At 39.3% G+C, this 19,589-nt stretch overlaps 1 protein-coding gene across 1 annotated transcript in view; it reads right to left on the bottom strand.

Annotated features, from left to right (window-relative positions):
* Window positions 1-5,334: 5,334 nt before the first annotated feature.
* Atp6v0e1 (ATPase H+ transporting V0 subunit e1) overlaps window positions 5,335-19,589 on the bottom strand; it is a 36,435-nt gene continuing 22,180 nt past the window's right edge. The window contains exons 3-4 of the mRNA XM_003473213.5: window positions 15,814-15,943; window positions 5,335-5,826 (exon numbers count right to left, since the gene is read on the bottom strand). Coding sequence (XP_003473261.1) covers window positions 15,850-15,943 — 94 coding nt within the window. The 3' untranslated portion in view covers window positions 5,335-5,826; window positions 15,814-15,849. The remainder of the gene's footprint in view (window positions 5,827-15,813; window positions 15,944-19,589) is intronic.

The raw sequence follows: 19,589 nt of genomic DNA, 5'->3' as shown, positions 1-19,589 counted from the left end.
AATTTCTTAATTCTAAATCTGCCCTGGCATAGCCAAATACCTTTCATGCTAAAAACTGGATTGATAGCATTCTATTTTTGCAGTAACACCAAAGAGAGGATGTAAAATATTATGGCAGGGCAGTAATAAAGGTACAGAACACCACCAAAAAGGGGAGTGCTGTAGTTCAGGTGATAAGAGCGCTTACCTGGCACACAAAGTACTAGGTTGGGTCCCCTGCGCCACAAATGACGACTACAAAAATGATAAAAGAAACCATCCTGACCTCAGACTCCATCTTCCAAAGCATTCCAGAAATACCTCTGTGCTGTAAGGGTTGGCAGAATCCAGAAGGCAGGAAGGGTGTGGTCCAGCCACTCACACTAACATTGTTTACTCTTAAGAGGTCAGGCCTGGCAACCCAGTGCAGATGCCTTCTTAAAATTTTTCTGTAACCCTCTAAATACAAAAGACTAATCAAGAGGAAATCCACATGTAGAAAACAAAACAAAAAACAAAACCCATCGCCACTCTGGACCTTAGCTTAATAGAAGAAGACTGTCAGTGTGCCTTTGGAAAATACCTTTGTGGATTTTTGTTTTGTTTTTATTTTTCAAGTCAACACAAGGTCTCGCTATGTAGTACAGGCTGGGCTTGAACTCATTATGTAGCCTGGGATGTTGCCTCAGCCTCCCTAGTGCTGGGATTACAGAGATGCATAATTATAACTTAGTAAAGTATCTTCACCACCAACATCTTATTTGGTAACAACTTCATACAGTAGAAAGGGCATGTATTATTCTAATTTTTTAAATGAAAAACTGAGAATCAGCAATTAAGTGATTTGCCCTAAGTTATATTGCTAGCAAGCAATGCAGTAAGACTGTAAACCGAGGATTCTCCTAGCTTAATGGTCATTCCAGGAGGCAACATCATGTGAACCTGGAAAAGACTTGGAGGAGAGGGATATTTTCAGTACCCCTCGAAAGGGCACACAAAACCCTTCCATCTGGGACCCTGGCTAGCACAGGAGCAAGGGAACTGTAAAAGGGAGATTCACAAGCATCTTTCTCAGACTCCAGGCTGGGCAGGGTCACATTGGAACAAAACAGTTCCATTATTGACATGAGGTGAAGGGAGAAGCTGAGGTTACATATAAATAGCATCTAATCCTATCCAGAATCTCAGGGCAGAGGTATAGCTGAGCAGAGCATGGGGTACCTAGAGAGTTGATAGCTGAGCTCTTAGTTGTGCCATTAAACTGGAAATGTGCCACACTCTGATCATCAATCAGGAGAGCCTTCAATGCTGCTTCTGTCACTGCTGCAAGGTGCGTAACAGCTCAGGCTTCCTGCACTGAACTAGGCCTCTGTCAGGGAATGTCTTGGGCTGAACTCGGGACAGGCAAACGCTACACTCAAGGGAAATGCTACCAAACTAAGGCCATTATGATGCTCAGTTGAAAAACAGTGCTTCAGGAAAACTTCCCAGAATCAATAACTGGGACCATTTCTTATTAAAAAGTTTCTGCATGTCAAAAGAAATCTCCAGCATAGTGAAAAGAAAACCCACAAACTGGGAAAAGATTTTAGTGAACTCTCTCTCAGACAAGGGCCTCTTGTCTAAAACATATAAAGAATTAAAAAAAGTCAGACCTCCAAAATTCAAAGATCCAATCCAAAAATGGGCATCTGAGATGAATACGCAATTCTCAGATGAAGAAATGCAAATGGCAAATAAATACATGAAAAAATGCTCATCATCATTGGTCATTAGAGAAATGCAAATTAAAACCACACTGAGATACCATCTCACTCCTGAAAGAATGGCCAGGATCAAGAAAACCAACAACAAATGCTGGAGAGGCTGTGGGGAAAAAGGAACTCTCCTGCACTGTTGGTGGGAGTGTAGACTGGTACAGCCTCTGTGGAGATCTGTCTGGAGATTTCTCAAAAAGTTGGGATTGGAAATCCCATTTATTCCAGCTATTCCACTTCTAGGCATATTCCCAGAAGAACTGAAAGCATCATACCACAGTGATATATGTGCACCTATGTTTATAGCAGCACAATTTGTAATCGCCAGATCTTGGAAACAACCCAAGTGTCCATCAACTGAGGAATGGATAAAAAAGTTGTGGTATTTCTATACAATGGAGTATTATTCAGCTATAAAGAAGGATCACATTGAGATATTTATCAATAAATGGGCACAGCTTGAGACCATACTCATAAGTGAAATAAATCAATCTCGCATGTGTGAATACCGAATAGTTTCCCTAATGTAAGTAATGATTCAAATATATAAAAATATATGTGGTAATCATGATTCCCCATTAGGTGGCCTTGAAGCCTTATAAAGTTTTCACTCATTAATTAGAAAGGCTTTATTCTGGGCTTCTTGATATGGAAATATCTGAAGCTAGAGTATATGAAGTTTTATCCAAATATTTCAAGGAAAAAGACAGACACTATGGTAACTACTATTGAGTCGGGTTATATGGTGGTGAAGTACTAGGTTGCTGAAACAGTTATGCTTTGACCTCTATTGTTATGTTGTTGTGTCCTGTTTTATCTCAATCTCCCCCTTATTCTTTTAAAAAAAATTATTTAGTCATTTAGTTTGTCTTAATTGGGGGAAAAAATTTTAAAAATTTAGGATATATAAATAGTAACTCTTTTTGATTTCCTATTAACTTGTTTTGAAGTCCTGTAATGCTCCCACGATCTTGTTTTGACTGATTAGACTCTGTTCCGTTCTGTATGGTGGTATCAAGTTTGAGGATATAGGCAACTACTTTGGAGGCAATAGGATTCACTGGGATGCCCACTCTGGTTTGACTATTGTCTTCTTTGGAAGTCCTGTAATTTTTACAATGCCTGAGTTTTATTGGTCTTGTTCTCTACTGTTTTGTCCAACTTTATAATATCTGATGAGATAGACAATTCTTTTTAAGGAAACAAAAGACAACGTTGATAACCATTGTTGATAACCTTGTACTCTGTTCTACACCATGTGCTGTGTCTATCCTTGGTTTTGACTGACAGCTTTGTTTTGCCATATTTGACTGTATTCTCTCCCCCTCAAAAAAGTAATAGGCACTAAGGAGTAATGAAATCCAAAATGTGTAAATTTTGTTGTAAAAAAGAGAGGGAAAAAAAAAAAAGAGCTCTAACGGATATAACAGCTGGTGTGTTTGGGGGTGTTAGATAGCCGACTATATCAATGTTTTTGGATCACTGAACACAGCTGTTTGCAGTCTCCCTGTTTGAATGTCCACCTTGTATTCTTTGATACTGTGATTTGAGCAACTATTTTCAAGATGATAATATGTGGTCTATTGGCAGGTGATTTCTTACTGTTATGTTTTTTTTTTTTGTAGTTCTGTATTACGTGTACCCTTACACCGCTTTGTTGTTTTGTGTTTTTCTCTTTTTCCTCTTAAATAAAAAAAAAAAAAAAAAGAAAGAAAGAAAAACAGTGCTTCAAAAGCACTATGAAGCCAAGAGAGGGTAGCACATGCCTGAAGTCCTAGCTACTAAGGATGCTGAGGCAGAGTTTTATTTGAACCTGGGAGCTTGAGGTCGGCCTGGGCAGCAAACACTGTAGTCTTGGGAAGGCTTCAGACTAAACTCCAGTGCTAATGAGCTGCAGGACTTTGACTCTGTGAATCTGAGGACATGACTGCATGCATCAGAGTCACACTTTAAGTTTTAAGTCACACTTTAATGTCAGAGTTCAAAGATTGAGGCGTCCTCTCAGACCTTCACAGTAACCACCAGCACTGCTTCTCAGATGCAAATCCTCATTAGGGTTCATGTCAGTTGTTTTGATGGAAGGAAAACAGCTTAGACCCAGAGTTGGCTCCCAGTCAATACAACTCAAGTAAGGCAGGCTGGCAGTATAAAGTATTCTACAATAAAAATTAGAAAACATGGATCCTGCTCCCCAGGATACCTCTGACCAAACACATTAAGCCAGGCAAAGAAATCTCCCTGTTTGGGCTCAGATTCCTTATTTACAAAACAACAGCATATACTTGCTATTGTGGCCCCTTTAGGAAATTCAAATCTTCAATGTTTCATGGAGTCTGTGAAATTAACTAAAGAGGCCCATGGCTAGAAATGTATAGTATGGCACTGCCTAGCTTTAAAAATAAATTCTTTTTTGGTGGAAGGGCAGGGAATCAAACCCAGAGCCTTGTGCATGCTAGGCAAGAACTCTACCATTCTCTTTCCCCACCCTAGCCCAACTTTCAGAAAATGTTAAATTCAAAACAAAAGTAAAGAGTTAAAGGAAACGAAAGCAGGAGAGATACTTCAACTTGAAGCTCTCTTTGGTCTTAAGAATAGCAAAGTAATGAGTTCAGACAGTTTGGGAGGAATCAAAAGTACAAACAGCAAAACAGGAAATCCATTCTTAGCTGGCTGTTAAAAAACTATGAGGTGGTAAAAACTTAAATGGTTTAGTTTTTAGTTTCTTAAAACTAATACAGCTGCCAAATTCGTGAACTGATACCTACTACTAACACAGTCAGTGACTCCTGACCTGGGCTTCTTAATAATTCTAGGTTTCCTTTGTCCTGTTCTGAGCATGTGACAGTTCCATCTGAGTAGCATGCACTGCCTTATTCCCACAGTGGACAGTTACCCTCAACATGCTCAGCACTGTAATCAGTTTTTCTTAAGAGACAGGATCTTGCTAGGTTACCCGGACTAACATTGAACTCTGGTCTCAAGAGATCCTCCCACCTTGGTCTCCTAAGTAGCTGGGATTACAGGTAAAGAGTGGCCATCATTTTTAAACAATGGTCAAATGTGGCCTCACTTACAGCCCTATGTATAATCACCATGCCTCTCTAACAGCGTCAGCTCCTAAACTTGCAGGAACCCCAATATAAACCTGGTTATTCTTCTGGTCCCTCCTCACCTATAGTTGGCACTCAGATTATTACTGAATGATTATGAAAAGTACTTACCAGACTCTCCAGGTATCTCAGACTACAAAATGGGGTTTATACATCCAACCTAAGTTTAGACAACAAAATATTTCTTTTGTTTTATTTGTTTTTTTGAGACAATGTCTTAATATGCAGTTTAAGGCTGACCTTGAACTCAGAGCAATCCTCCTGCCTCAGCCTACCAAGTGCTGGGATTATAGGTGTACACTACCATGCCTAGCTAACAAAATCTTTTTTTTTTGTACCGGGGATCAAACTCATGACCTTGTGCTTGCCAGGCAGGTGCTTATACCGCTGAGCTCAAGCCCTGACACAAAATCATTTTTAAAAAGGCATTATCTGGACCAGAAGAGCTTATAACAATGTACTTCATAAACACCAAAGTCAGATTTCCATTGAGAGCAGAAAAATAATTTATTCCAAAAGGTGGCTGATACAAGAAATTCATCCTGAAAATATAGGTTGGTGTAAATCTGCTGGAACAAATGTTTTCTGAGCACAATCTCCTACTAACTGCCCCATTGAAGTCTTATTTGTCTTGCAGCAGTTTTTCAACACATTGCTGATTCCTATGTTGTGAGCTGGCAGGAGCTATCTTCAAATCCTCAGATGCCAAGGTGAGAGTAACAGAGTTCTCCGAAGAATAGCACCTTCTCCCTCAGAAGAGTGCATATACGTTTTGTAGAGTCGGCACAGCTTAGGTTAAGAAGGCACATCTTTCATCAAAGTGTAAAAAAGATGAAGAAAAAAATACCATAATGTAGAAAAACATCTTCAAATATGATGTGAACTTAGTTTAAGGCAGCCGGTGCCCAAAACAGGCAAGTCAAAGAAGGCGATCTGGGTTTGGAGGTGGTTTTGCATCTAGAAGGAATTTTCTTCGAGACCTGCAAAATAGAACCATTCCAGTAACTGGTCCTCAAATCTTCCTCAGGGGAGCATAAACGTTAACATCAAGAAAGTCAACCAGGCTAATATTTTAAAATAGGTAGGTGAGCAATCCAAACGAAGAATGCATTTTGCAGAGATGGGGCAAGAGGTCTGATTACAAGGACACTGCTGAGCTGTCACAGCATGAAAGTGAACAGCCTGTTATAGAAAGCAGGAATTATGAAGTATGAAGGTGACTGAGACTAAGGGTACTGGAATCGAGAGTGCGCTGGGCTCCAGCATCAGTTCCTTTCCTGTCCCCCTTCAGGCAAAGCAGCATTGTCAGCACAGTGCCTGGCAGGCTTGTCTCTGTGGAACTCCTAAAGACTGGTCCCACCCTGAGCCCTCCATCGTGTCCCAGGCTGTGCTTTAGGTTGTTTTCAATGCTGGCTACCACAAGTGCAGGTGACAACAATTTTTTTGTTTTTGGTCTTTTGGAGACAGGGTCTCTCTATGCAGTTCAGGTTGGCCTTGAGCTCACTTTGTAGCCTAGGCTGGTCTCGAACTGGCAACAATCCTCCTCCTGCCTCACCCTCCCGAGTGCTGGGATTAAAGGCATGAGCCACCATTCCTAGCTCCAATTTTTTTTTGAGATACTGAGGATTGAGAAGAAAAAGGAGGCGAGAACCACCAGCAACTCCCGAGATCTGTGCCATGTGGGAACTTAGGGCACTGGGAAACCAAGCAACCACTTGCCTCCCTGCTAAGTGGTAGTGAGCCTACTGGCACACAGGCTGAGAATCAAACATCCCATGTTTCCCCCATTTCCCCTTAGCAAATGGGAGCCAGAGCTCTGAGCATCTTTTGGGAGGTTGACAATATGCAATACAACAAATAAAGGCGATTTCCTTCTACCATCTCTTTTAAGGAAAATATTTTTATCACTGTTTTGCTTTATTCTGATTAATGGTATTGCTCTATTCAATATTCTGTTTTGGTAGGTTCTATAATGTTCTGTATTTCATTTTATTTTGCTATTCCTGATTTAAAGAACAACTATTGTGAAGATAATGAGATGTACTATGGTATCTATTACTGTTATCCCGGTAATCAGCTGTGAAGTTCTGTACCAATTTCACTATACTGTCTAAGTTGGCTTTGTTCCATCTTGTTCTGTTGTATTTTACTACCTTCAAAATAATAAAAAATTTTTAAAAAGGAAAAGAAGAAAACAGGAAAAAGTGTAATTTAGAGGACTATCTTTATAATGTACTAGGAAAACAACATCAGGTCAAGGACTGGCAATTCTCAGAGTGACTTGTCTGAAAACCTCATAAAATCTTTTGTTCTGATCTAATGATCATTGTCTTTTTCTTTTCTTTTCAGTTCTTTTTGTTCCTTATTCCTCCTCTGCTTTCCTTCCCTTCCTGCATTTTACCCTCCCTTCCTTCAGATTAAACTCAGGGGTGCTCAAAGCACTGACTTACATTATCAGTCACTTATTTATTTTATTTATTAGGTTTTTTTTAAATTGGGAAGGTGGGGCTGGGGATTTAGCTCAGTGGCATAAGCGCCTGCCTTGCAAGCAGGCAATCATGAGTTCGATCCCTGGTACCGATAAAAAAAAGGAAAGACAAAAAAAAAAAAAACAAAGGGAAGGTGTGGGGTTTTTGTTTGTTTGTTTGTTTTTTTTAGACAAGGTCTCACTATGTAGTTTAGGCTGCCTTTGAACTCACTATGTAGCCCAAATTGGCCTCAAACTCATAGCGATTCTCTTGCCTCATGATTACAGGCATGCATCATCACTCCCAGTTCTTTTAAGCCTTTTTTGAAAAAAAAAAAAAAATCACAAGAGGAAAGCAAGACTTCCCTTTTGAAAAATTATACACAAATAGGAGATAATTTTCACTCAACATCAATTAAACCAGTCTGAAATAAATATGAGTGAGCACTATGTTAAATGGCATGGTCTTAAAATTGGATTTTGAAGTTAATGAGGGAAGCATGTCATCTTCTCACTGAGACTGAATAGCTATGTGGTGGCAGTGATAAAGAACTCAGTCAAAGGGTCTATGTTTTCAGGTTAAAAATAAAACAGTCACTGAGATTACTATTAGATAAACTGAAAATAACTTAAAAATATTAAAAATATTGGGTCTGAGCCAAGTGTGGTGGCACATGCCTATAATCCTAACACTGTTGGAGGTTGAGGCAGAATGGTCATAAATCCAGTCTGGGCAACTTTGTGAGCTCTTATCTCAAAGAAAATTTTTTTTTTTTTTTTTTTTAAAAGGCCAGGGGAATAGCTCAGTATGAACACCTTTGGTTAAATTCCAAAGACCAGCCTTGGCTACTTAATGAGACCTTGCCTCAAGAAGAATAAATGAAAACACAAAACAAATCCAAGAAACCTGTTCAGGAAGGGGTATGTGAATATCATTTTTCTTTCTATTTCTCACCCACTCCTCCAGCCCTCACAATGGGTATTGAACACTGGGCCCTTACACTAAGCTACATCCCCTGCCCGTTTTTAATTTTTTATTTTAGACAGGTCTCCCTAAGTCACTCAATTGCTGCAGCAGGGCTTGAACTTTTAGTCTTCCTGGCTAAACCTCTCAGAGTGCTGGGATCACAGACGTACACTACCACATCCAAGATTCTTCTTTTTTTCTAGTGGAATTGGGACTCAAATTCAGGGTCTCCCACATGGTAGGCAGGCACTCTACCTGAGTATATTTCTTACATGACATGTAGATTAAAGTTAATTTTTCTCTTTATTTTCTTTTTTCTTTTTTTTTTTGTCTTTTTCATTTTTATCGGTACCAGGGATCGAACTCACGACCGCCTGCTTGCAAGGCAGGTGCTTACACCGCTGAGCTAAATCCCCAGCCCCCATTTTTTCTCTTTATTTTCATTTCAGATAAATATGGGAAATAATTTCTTCTTTACTGTGATATATAATGTATGTCTTACAGGAAGTCAACCACAATAAGCAAACTAAAGCCACATGTGCTTAAAATTTTAAGGAGGCCAGTGCGGTAGCATGTTCCTGTAATCCCAGCACTCGGGAACCTGAGGCAGAAAGATTGCCACAAGTTTAAGACCAGCCTGGGTTATACAGGGAGACCCTTTTAAGGCCATATACCAAATGAATGGCAAAAACTGGAGAGTTAAATACCTCTAAGGCTGAAACAAACACTTTAAAACAAAATAGCCACAAAAGGAAATATAAGCACTTGGGAGTTGCATGGGGAAAGACCAGTAGGAGAATGAGTGCACTGAGGCCAGAAAGCACAAAGAATGTGCCCTGGATGGTGTTTACTAATGTGCTTTCTAAATGAACGAATGCAGTAGGGTAGTGAATGTGGGAGAAGCTAAGTAAAGCTAACTGGGCCAAGAACTTGTAAATGGCACAGCTAGAAGCACCAGGTCACAAAGGAAAGCAGCAGGGATGGACAGAAAGCAGTGGGTTCTTGGGCAGCCTGGGAAGGCTTGGCAGCCAAGGCAGAGAGCTGGATAAAACCCACAGGTTAAATGTTCCCATCTTTTGCAGCTCAGGGGACGTTTGGTGACCCTGACAAAAGCTGTGATCCGGTATTTTATTTGAATTTCAAGAGGTAGGCAGCCAGTTAAATCAGGGACTGCAGTCGCCCAGTAAGAACCACCAGAAGTTTTAGGGCAAGCAGCGATGGGGCTCAGGAAGGGGAGCAGACTGGTACTCTGTAAATGGACAACTGAGAACACAGGGACGCCAGGTGAGGGCTAGTGTCAGGGACTGGTGCTGTAGTGATTTGGGTCAGAAATTAGGGTACCTGGAGAAGGAAGGAAGTAGAGGAAGGGCAGACTCAGAGATTAGCAACAGGTTGTGAACCTAAGTGACAGAGCAAACTATGACATCAGGATTGAAATGGAGACATGGTTGGGTTTGAAATGGTAGCACAATATGCAGCCAAAGAGATCAGAATAAAAAAACATTTTGAGCCGGGTATGGTGGCACACCCCTGTAACCCTAGGGCTTGAGAGGCTGAGGCAAAAGGATGGCCAGGAGTCTGATGCCAGCTTGGGATACATAGTGAGTTAAAGGGCTGCCTGAATTACAAATAGAGACCCTGTTTCAAAAAAAAGAACTAAGCCACTTTTTAACCACAAAACACCTTGTACTATTTAATTTTTTCCAAGCATGATTTAATTTCAACCTCCTAACAGATCACATACGTCTTCAGAGCCTGCAGTATTTGAAATCCCTACTTGTATGATACAGCACAGGAGGATACAAACACACAGCAGGAACCTCTCTGCCAATAGCCTCTATTCCTCTCTTGTCCTAGGCTTTATAATAAAATTGAATATCTGCCCTTTAGGATTATGGTACACCATCCAACAATGGCAAGTTTTAGACAAAAGTCAGGTGTTGGAACATGTACCTGGAGTCCCAGCTACTCAGAAAGCTGAGGCAGGAGTCCAGGAGTTCAAGACCAGCCCAAGAAACAGGGAGATCTCATCCCAAACAAAGCAAAGTAGTAAACTCTGAGGCCTGCGAGGGCTATACACAGTGAATTCAATTCCAGCCTAAACTTCAGAGCAACACCTTGTCTCAAAAACTAAACAAAACAAAACAACCACAACAACAAAGCAAAGTCAGACAAAACAACAGAAAACTCAAAAACCATGAAAACCTTTTAGGACATGGACTTGAGGCCAAATCCAGCCCCCAGGGGACTCCACATGGCATCACACCCCACAGCTGTACGACAGTGCACGTGTGCAAGGCCGTACATCAACAGAGCTAACAGCCTTGAAGAGACATTCCACAGACACCTTTGGAAGCCCCACTTAGCTCTCAAGGAAAAGTAGATGAGGCGGGGGCAGATATGGAGTGAGGATTAGATAAGATTCCTAGCCAACGAATAATGAGTGTAGCTCAGCCTCTCATCAGCAACCAGGGTTCAGTTGTTCAATACAAGAGAGAGAACCAAGACAATTAAAATGAATAAAGTAGCCAAGAATCAGGGGTGTTTAGCAATGTGTTGTTCAGAGCAGTTCAGTTTCTTATCTATAAAATTATTCTTGGGCTGGAGATAGAACTCAGTGACTGAGCACTTGTCTAGCACACTCAAGGTCCTGGATTCAACCACCAGCATCACAAAGAAAAAAAAAATCCTCAGCTTTTATAACTAAGCCTTATTTTCCTCTATGTCTACCTTATACTTACTTCCCAAATTTGGCCTCTTAAAGAAATCATGTACAGCTGGGAATAGGAGGCTTAAGTTCAAACAGTACTACAAAAAAAAAAAAAAAAAAAAAAACACCCCACGAAGGAAAGGGAAAGAATCACGCACAAAATCAAATCATTTTTCCTTATCAGGTAACCACAGGCCTAACTCTGTTTTCTGTACTCCTGTATCATCTTACTACCACATATAATTCAAAGATCAAAAGAAAAATAGAACTCAATCTTTTGATTTTACCACAAAGCAAATGAGATGCTATCTTCAGAATTCCATCTAGTTTAATGCTAGGCAGAGGATAGCACGCTCTGTCTGTCTGTCTGTCTGTCTGTCTCTCTCACTCTTGCTCTCCTCTCCAAGGCCCTTTTGAAAACATGATGTTACCCAGGCTGGTTTTAAACTCAGGTTCAAATAATCCTCCTTCCTTAGTGTCCAGAGTAGTTGGGATTGTAGGTACACACAGTCACAAAACTAGATCTCTTGATGTGTTAACTCCAAGGTTCTAGAGTCATAGGTCATGTAATTATGTGCAATGGTGAAGTGGTATGACATGATGTCCATCATCAGGGGCCTCCCTGATGTGCCTTCCTACTTCATCTTCTCCATATTTTGTTTTTCAAACAATGACCATTAATATAGGGTTTAAAGCATCCCAGAGCTGTGCTGTGGCCCAGCACGCAAATGTTAGGAATATGAGGTCAACAGGGAAATAAGACTGGAAAAAAAAAAAAGGACAGATGTAACCCTGTTAGAGTCACCCAGGCAGTGTTATTCAGTGTCAAAAACCTCAGTTCTCTTTACTGGAAGGAAAGGAAATGAAGCTCAGAGTGGTGAAGTGAAAGACAATTCTGAACTTGATTCAATAGGACTGAAGTTTGCAGCTTTAGATCTCAACAACTTCACTGCACAATCATTACACTATAGGTCAAAAACACGACAATTTTATAAAAATATAGACTAAAAAATTTAGGTATGTCTGCCAGGTATGGTGGTGGACACCTGTAATCCCAGCACTTGGGAGACTGAAGCAGGAGGATCACTGTGAGTTCAAGACCAGCCTGGGGACATAGTGAGTCCAGATCATACATATATCAAGATCCTGTCTAAAAGAAAAAGAGAAAAATTATATATGTTAAAAAACACACACACACACAACAAACTCTTAACAGTGCACTGACTACCTACCTATCAGGGTGGCAAACTGCCAGCTATGAAAAGCAGAAACGATCACACATCGATGGCAGGAATGTAAAAATGGTACAATTCCTAAGAAAGGGAATGCAGCAATCTCTAGAGAATAGTATGTATGTAACCTAGAGATTCTATTTTTCAAGGCATCTACCCTAACTGTCATCTGCAAACATAAAATATCATACTTAAGAGGATAGTAGTGTGGTTTGTGTTCAGTTAACAGCAAAATACTGGAAACAACCTGTGAAATTATGATATACATATACACTGGTTTTCCTCCACAATTACTGGCTCAAAATTCCCTTTTCAAGGCAGACTATAAAAACTAGAATTTCTCTGCTCCAATGTGGGTCACAAAAAACCTTAATCTTCCCTGTCTTTTTGTCTTGGAGCTGGCCAGAAAGAAATTCTCTGACCTCCCCTTGTCTGTTAACAGGTCACAAGACCCTCCAGATCATAAAGGGGTCCTGCCTTACGCTCTGGAGGAAGAAATGCTATACAGAGAGCCCAACAACTTTTCATAGGCAGACAGGTCTTGCTGGATTCCCTCACCCTATCCACTAGCATTAAATAAGCCATGTTAAATCCCACAAGGACAGGACGCTCAACACATGGAGGTTTCCAGACGTTGGTAGTCCCTTTTACCACAATCCTGGATCCAGGAGTGTCTTGGTAGCCTTTGTAAATTCTTTATAAGAAATTAATAAAATGCAATCTTTATGTATCAATATCCTAGGATGGACATACTTATTATGTAATGCAATCATATACTAATAAAACAATGTTTTTAAAAACCCACTAAATTTGTTTCCTGAAGTTCTCTGTAGCCACTCAAATCCAATATGAGGAAGGGGCTCTAGGAAACCTGGTTCATATTAGAAGTTGATCAAAAGTGTAAGCAAGTACTCAAGTGAAATAAATCAGATATGTATGTTCAAATACCTCATTTGTTCCTCTGTGTGAGAAAAAGAAAGTATAAATATCCAAAATGTATAGTAGACATTGGAAAATGCGAAAATACTCAAATAAAATGGGGAACAAGGGAAGGGAAAGGAGGAAAGCAAAGAAGGGGCAAAAAAAGAGAGAGAATAGAAGGAAAAAATGGAAACAAAGCTTTTATAAATAAAAAAGGAATGAAGGGTTGAAGAGAGAGGGGAATGGGAAAAAAAGCAGCAGCAAGATATATCACAGACAGTTACAAATTCCCTATACGAACACTTTTATCACCATTATGTGTATCTAAAATGTACCAACAAAATAAAAACCATGCCAAAAAAGAAATGCAGGCACAACAACCTGGGGCTCTCTGGTAGCCCTCAACTTGTAGGAACTGAAACTCTCACACATAGGTCCTGTCAGAGTCCACCAAGCCACAGACTGCTTGCGAGTTTGGCATGTGGGGAAACTCCTTGCCCAGATGACGTATTAGAAGTGATCTGTGTTATGAGCGTATAGTAGGAGAAACTGTAGTCTGAGTTTTAGTTGGTTTTTCCTTATATCCTCAGACAACCCAAAGGATATCAATGAATTTGGGAGTTAAGGAAGATGTCTATATGCTAAGCAGCGATTTCTAACATATATTATTTGGTGACTAAAATAAGATACAGCATAGTATATATGATATCACTTCTGTAACAGTGGTGTGTATGAGTATGTATATAAATAAATGAATATATTTATCTAATCTCTGTAACATGATAAGGCTTCTCCAAATACATCTTATTTATAACTGGACTTTGAAAATCTATATTCAAAACAACAGAAATAAAACAATTTAACTGTATATCCAATTGGAGATATAACCAATAAAGAAAACAGTATTTTTGTTTTTTGACTTTTTTGAGACAGGATCTTGCTTCATAGTTCCAACTCATGGCAATCCTCCTGCCTCAGCCTCCTGAGTGCTAGGATTACAGGTGTGGACCACCATGCCCAGTTAGCAAATAATTATTTCAAGTGACCTCAGAAAAGAACATGTTGCAACATCCTACTAAGAATGTAATCATTGTACTCAAACATGTATTAATAAAACTTACAACTATTTGTTATAGTGGCATTATTTTTAAAGTATTTTGTATATATTACAGAATAATGAAAGTAAGTTACTATTATTAGGAACCAAAATTCTTAGAAAAAATATGAATGATATTCAAATATAAAACCAGAGTAGTAAAAACCTTGCAAAGTTAAATTTGAATTAAAAACACTAATACAAACTCAAGGTTTTATAAAAACACATGGTATGATAAAAAAAAATTACAATGAGTATCACTATGTCATGATCCTTCTGCCTTCCTCAGAGGGATTTACAAACTGGGACTTATGAGCATGTGCCACCCTATCTAGCTAGAGATCTTCTTAGTAAGAAATTTAGAAAGCACCAGGAAAAGTAGTGGAATCCAAGTCTGGGACAGAGAACATACAAGAAGACCCTGGGGCATCCTGATTTTGCCAGAAGCTACCAAAATAACAAAAACTAACAACTAAAAGACATACAAAGAAGCCAGTCTAAATAAGCTCCTATAGTCTAAGGAACAACTGAACATAAAACAGGTAACAAATGTTATTAATTACAGTTAAAAAGTTTATTGGATACCCTCAAAGTAACATAGGCCCCAAGATCTCACTCTGAAAACAGAAAGAATTAAATTTGTATTCTGCTTTTTCTACATGATCTATATTTCAAGGTTACTAAACATTCTGAGTACATGTGGGAAAGTTTATCTTCATAGGAATATTTCCATTAATCAAAGATACAGGCAATGCTCAAACTATGAAATCACCATTTTGCAATTTCTACTGAAATGATTAAGCCAGACTACGATTATGCACAGATAAAATCACTGGAAGAAGGGCTGACAAGAGAATTGTACAAATGAAGGGACTAGGCTGTGTGGTGATTACCTGAGCCCAGTGATCATCCTAGCATTAGAAAAATAGAAGAGCCAGCCACAGTGTATGTATCTCCTGATGTAAGGCAATAGGTGATTCATTTACCACCAAACAAGTGTGCTTTCCAAAGAAGCTGCACCAAAATCTATTTAAGCAAGTGACTTAATAAAATAACAGACAGAAGAGCAAACTAAGCAACAAGTTTCCTTTTAGCCAGTAAACAAACCTTTCTACTCTACCAGTGCTTACTTCTGATTCTCAGAGCCAAATAAAAGCTGCAACTTTAAAACCAGCTTTCAAAAGGCATGCTCTCCTCCAACGCGTTCTGAAGCATTCTTAATTTCCAATATGTCAGTGACTTCTTATAGGTGATAGATCTTGCAATGCCAAGTGCAAACTGTCACTATTTCGATCTGTGTCTGAAAGCCAGCATGCAAGCTTAACTTTGCAAATCAAACTATATTTCTTTTAAAAGACAGGGTTATTCAGGAATTGATAAACCTCTTATGAATAAATCCCTTAGAATGAGATAAGGAAAATGGCTTAAATTATAAACATTCTACTCTTCAGGTCATATGGGCTTTCAGCAGCTGGTTCTTACATTCTATTAAAATGACCATGAAATTCCAAAAAGTCCAGGCAAACTCTAGTTTACTGACTGACGATACTAATGATAGGCGAGTGTATAGTCACCTCAATGGCTGGGCACCACGGAGCATGTCCTCTTCCTCAAGGCCAATGATACTTCAGATACCAGATGGTTTCATTTTTTAACTGTGGTCCAAAGAGAGGGTTGAGTTGGGCCAGAATTGCAATCAACCAACTGGGGGAAAAAAAAGAGAGGGGAACAAGAATAAGATGGTGAAATCACGTTGAAACATAACCACTTCCATTTAAGACAGAAAAAGTGCATTAATAAAACTTAAATCTACTTTGTTCAGACCAAACTCTCAATACACATTGTGCTAATGGGAGCAGGTCTGAGAAAGTATTTCTCAGGACACATCTTGCCTTTGTTTTGAGACATAGCCATAGAGCCTTGAAGCCTTGTCAGTATATCTCTGCCTTTCTCCCATTACCTGACTGTCTTTCTGAGTAACGAAGATTTCCTGAGTACCTACTATCTGTACTTCAACATGTTTTCACCTAATCATAATTGGTCATTGTCACAACTTCCAGACTCAGGGGAAATAGGCCTCATGCTTACCCACAAAGCAAATGTTAAGATCCAAAACCCGTAAGACAGACTGATTTTTGCTAGTACAGCAAAGGTCTCATTTCAGCTTCTCAGGTTCCATCCACTGAAACTGTAACACTTTTGCTTCCCTTCTCTAATCACCATCACCACTAAAATACATAACACATCTTGTAGGTGCCAGTGGAGCTAATCAAATTGGGAATCTTATTTTCCAGCACTTACTTCAGAATCATATTCCTCTGGGCTTGGGATTTAGCTCAGTGGCACAAGCGCCTGCCTGGCAAGCAGGAGGTCGTGAGTTGAATCCCCGGTACCAAAAAAAAAGAAAGAAAAAAGAATCATATTTCTCTGTATTACAAACTATGGCATATAATGGTGCCTTACTCAGGGTTAGAAGCGAAAAGTAGCACAATGTTATTATTTTCTTTCTTTTTTCTTCATACCAGGGATTGATCTAGCGCTTGCCAGGCAGACACTTATGCCACTGAGCTAAATCCCCAGCCCCACAATACTACCTTATAAAACTTCTTACACTGTTCAGAAAGTTCTGAATAAATGGTTTTATACCCAATTTAGTAATTCATACATCCAATGAAATTTGAGAATCACTGTCCTAAGACCAAAAAGCAAGGAACAAAAAGAAAGACACTATGCAAATGTCTGACCATTCAAACTTTTCTATGTTTTACTTACTAAACAAATATTTAATGAGCAGTTCTAGGTTCCAGGTCCCAGAAGTACTATAAAGGAAATGAACTGTCATTATCCTCAGAGGTTATATAAAGCCCGACAATAAATTCGATGAAGGAAATAAAGCAGAGAACAGAGATGTAAATGGTTGGAGCGGAATATTACCTTGATAAGATGGTTAGGGAAGGAGATAACCTTTGAACAGAAGCAAAAGGAAGCAGAATATACACTGATTTCAATTCTTATTCAAAATACAGGAATGGATTAGAACTTTTCTCAGAGAAGAAGGTGGGTATGGCACATAAATGAGCCTAACCTCCACCTACTGCTCTAGGAGTGCGAACTACAGTTCTATTATCCTGTATTATGCTTTCTGCATGGCATCTAGGAATTGTTTTCTAAGGAAAAGGAGACCAATGGCTTTGTAGGTTTCCTACACTTTCAAAAACCTTAAATTCCTCAATAAGAGGGGAGCTAGTCAAACCTAACTAGGCCTCTTAGGTTTGGATGTCTCTTCCATTTGCTGTGATGTTTGTAATTCTTCTTCTTCTTCTTTTTTTTTTTTTTTCTTGGTACCAGAGATCGAACTCATGACCACGCCCTTGCAAGGCAAGGCAGGCTCTTATGCCGCTGAGCTAAATCCCCAGCTGCAATTCTTTCAATCAACAGGATCAAAGGGCTGACTCCTCTCACAAATAGACTGCTGGAGAGGCAGCCCGCATAGTGTCAGGAGCCAGTGCCTACGGAAGTGGTGCACCTGCCTTCTCAGCCCACAAAAGCTAGCTCTGTGACAGGAAATATGATACCTAAGGAAATCAGGCCAAGCAGATACCTCGAGCTGACTCACTTTATAAACAGAAAGTTAATGCAGATAAGATTCTTGATCTACTCTTAGAACTAGGGTATTAAAAACAAACACAGCACCACGACTTGAGGCTGAAGTTTAACATCCATCTGACATTACATAAAAGACAGAGAAGAAAGAGAAGATGGCACAGATAGACACAATGGAGAGCTCCGTGGCCACAAGCAACACTAATAATGGTGCAGAGTGAAGTGTCATGGAAAATTCCACCCAAACCAGGATTTTCCCGCTCTCAGCAGGCAATACAAGCTGCCTGCAAAATTGGTTGCCCACATTTCCTAAGAGACTGAGATAACTGGCTAATGATTAGAAGTAAAAAAATAAATACATTAGAACCTAAACTAACTTCTCATCACCGACAACATACACTACTGAACAAAAACACCACCTCCAAGCACTTTAGGGGGTGCTCTCAATCTCAGCTGCATGTTATAATCATCTGGGAAATTTTTTAAAACACTGATGCTGTCTGTATTTCATATATATTCTTTCCTTTAATTCTCACAGTACAGTTATGGAAACTGAGGCAGAGTGGAGCAAAGTGATGTGCCTATGGTTGTAATACTGATTAGGTACTAGATCAGAAACCAGGTCATATCAATGTTCCTGCTATAAAACTGATCTTTTGGGATAGTTTAACATTTCAGAGGGTCTGAATAGTTATATCTAAACTGTTTAAGAACTAAGGAAATGAGATTCTATCTGCTGAATATTAATTAAGTCTATTGCAAATTTTTGATACCTGCAGTAAAGAATACATCTCTAAAAACAAGAATGAAGACTACTTTGCTTGTCTCGACCACGGTATTTTGAAACTTTTTGAATTTAATTTTATGTGTGATTTTGTTGTTCTTGTTTTGAGACAGCGTCTCACCACACAGTTCAGGCTGGTCTTTAATTCACTATGTGGCCCAGGCTGACTTTGAACTTGCAGCAGTCCTGTCTCAGCCTCCCAACTGCTAGGATTATAGGCATGCACTGCTATATTCCACTTTTTTTTTTCTTTTCTCTTTTCTTTTCTTTTTTTTTTTTTTTTTTTTTGAGACAGGATCTCACTAGGTTGCTCAGGCTGCCCTCAGACTCCTAGGGCTCCAGTGATCCTCCTGAGTAGACACACTATTTATACTATTTCAAATCAAAAATAAGAAAAAATAAAACCTCAACAAATCACAGTTTAAAAAAATATCTTGGGAAACAGTCCAGGCTAGTTCATTTGAAGTTACATAAAGGAATTTTCTCTCTCTAACCAGCTGAGTTCTGTGCCTGCCCTTCTGACTACATCCTGATTGAAAAATTTCCCTTTAAAGCTGATAAACATGCAGAGCATTGGAAGGAGAAAAAAATTCCACTGTGAATTGATGGAAGTGGGTGGAGAAAGAGATCATATTCCAGAGAATCTATTACTTCATGAATAAAAGAAAAGGAACTAAATGTACGCTTCCTATTTGCCCAAACTGTTCCACATGTTTCATAATATGAAGGCCAACCAAACACCCAACCATCTTACATGCTTTGAACTACAGAGGCAGCAGCAGCACATTTCAGAGAAGTACAGAGCCAGGATGGATCCAGTTCTGCATTTAAAATATGTTCTAGGGGTTGGAGATTTAGCTCAGCGGCATAAGCGCCTGCCTTACAAGCAAGCAGTCATGAGTTCGATCCCCGGTATCGATAAAAAGGAAAAAGACAAAAATAAAATAAAATATGTTCTACACT

Source organism: Cavia porcellus, unplaced genomic scaffold, assembly GCF_034190915.1.
Source record: "Cavia porcellus strain 051 isolate PalLab524CR breed Dunkin Hartley unplaced genomic scaffold, mCavPor4.1 scaffold_19, whole genome shotgun sequence".
Taxonomy (NCBI): Eukaryota; Metazoa; Chordata; class Mammalia; order Rodentia; family Caviidae; genus Cavia; species Cavia porcellus.
This window is presented reverse-complemented; position numbering and strand designations above follow the sequence as displayed.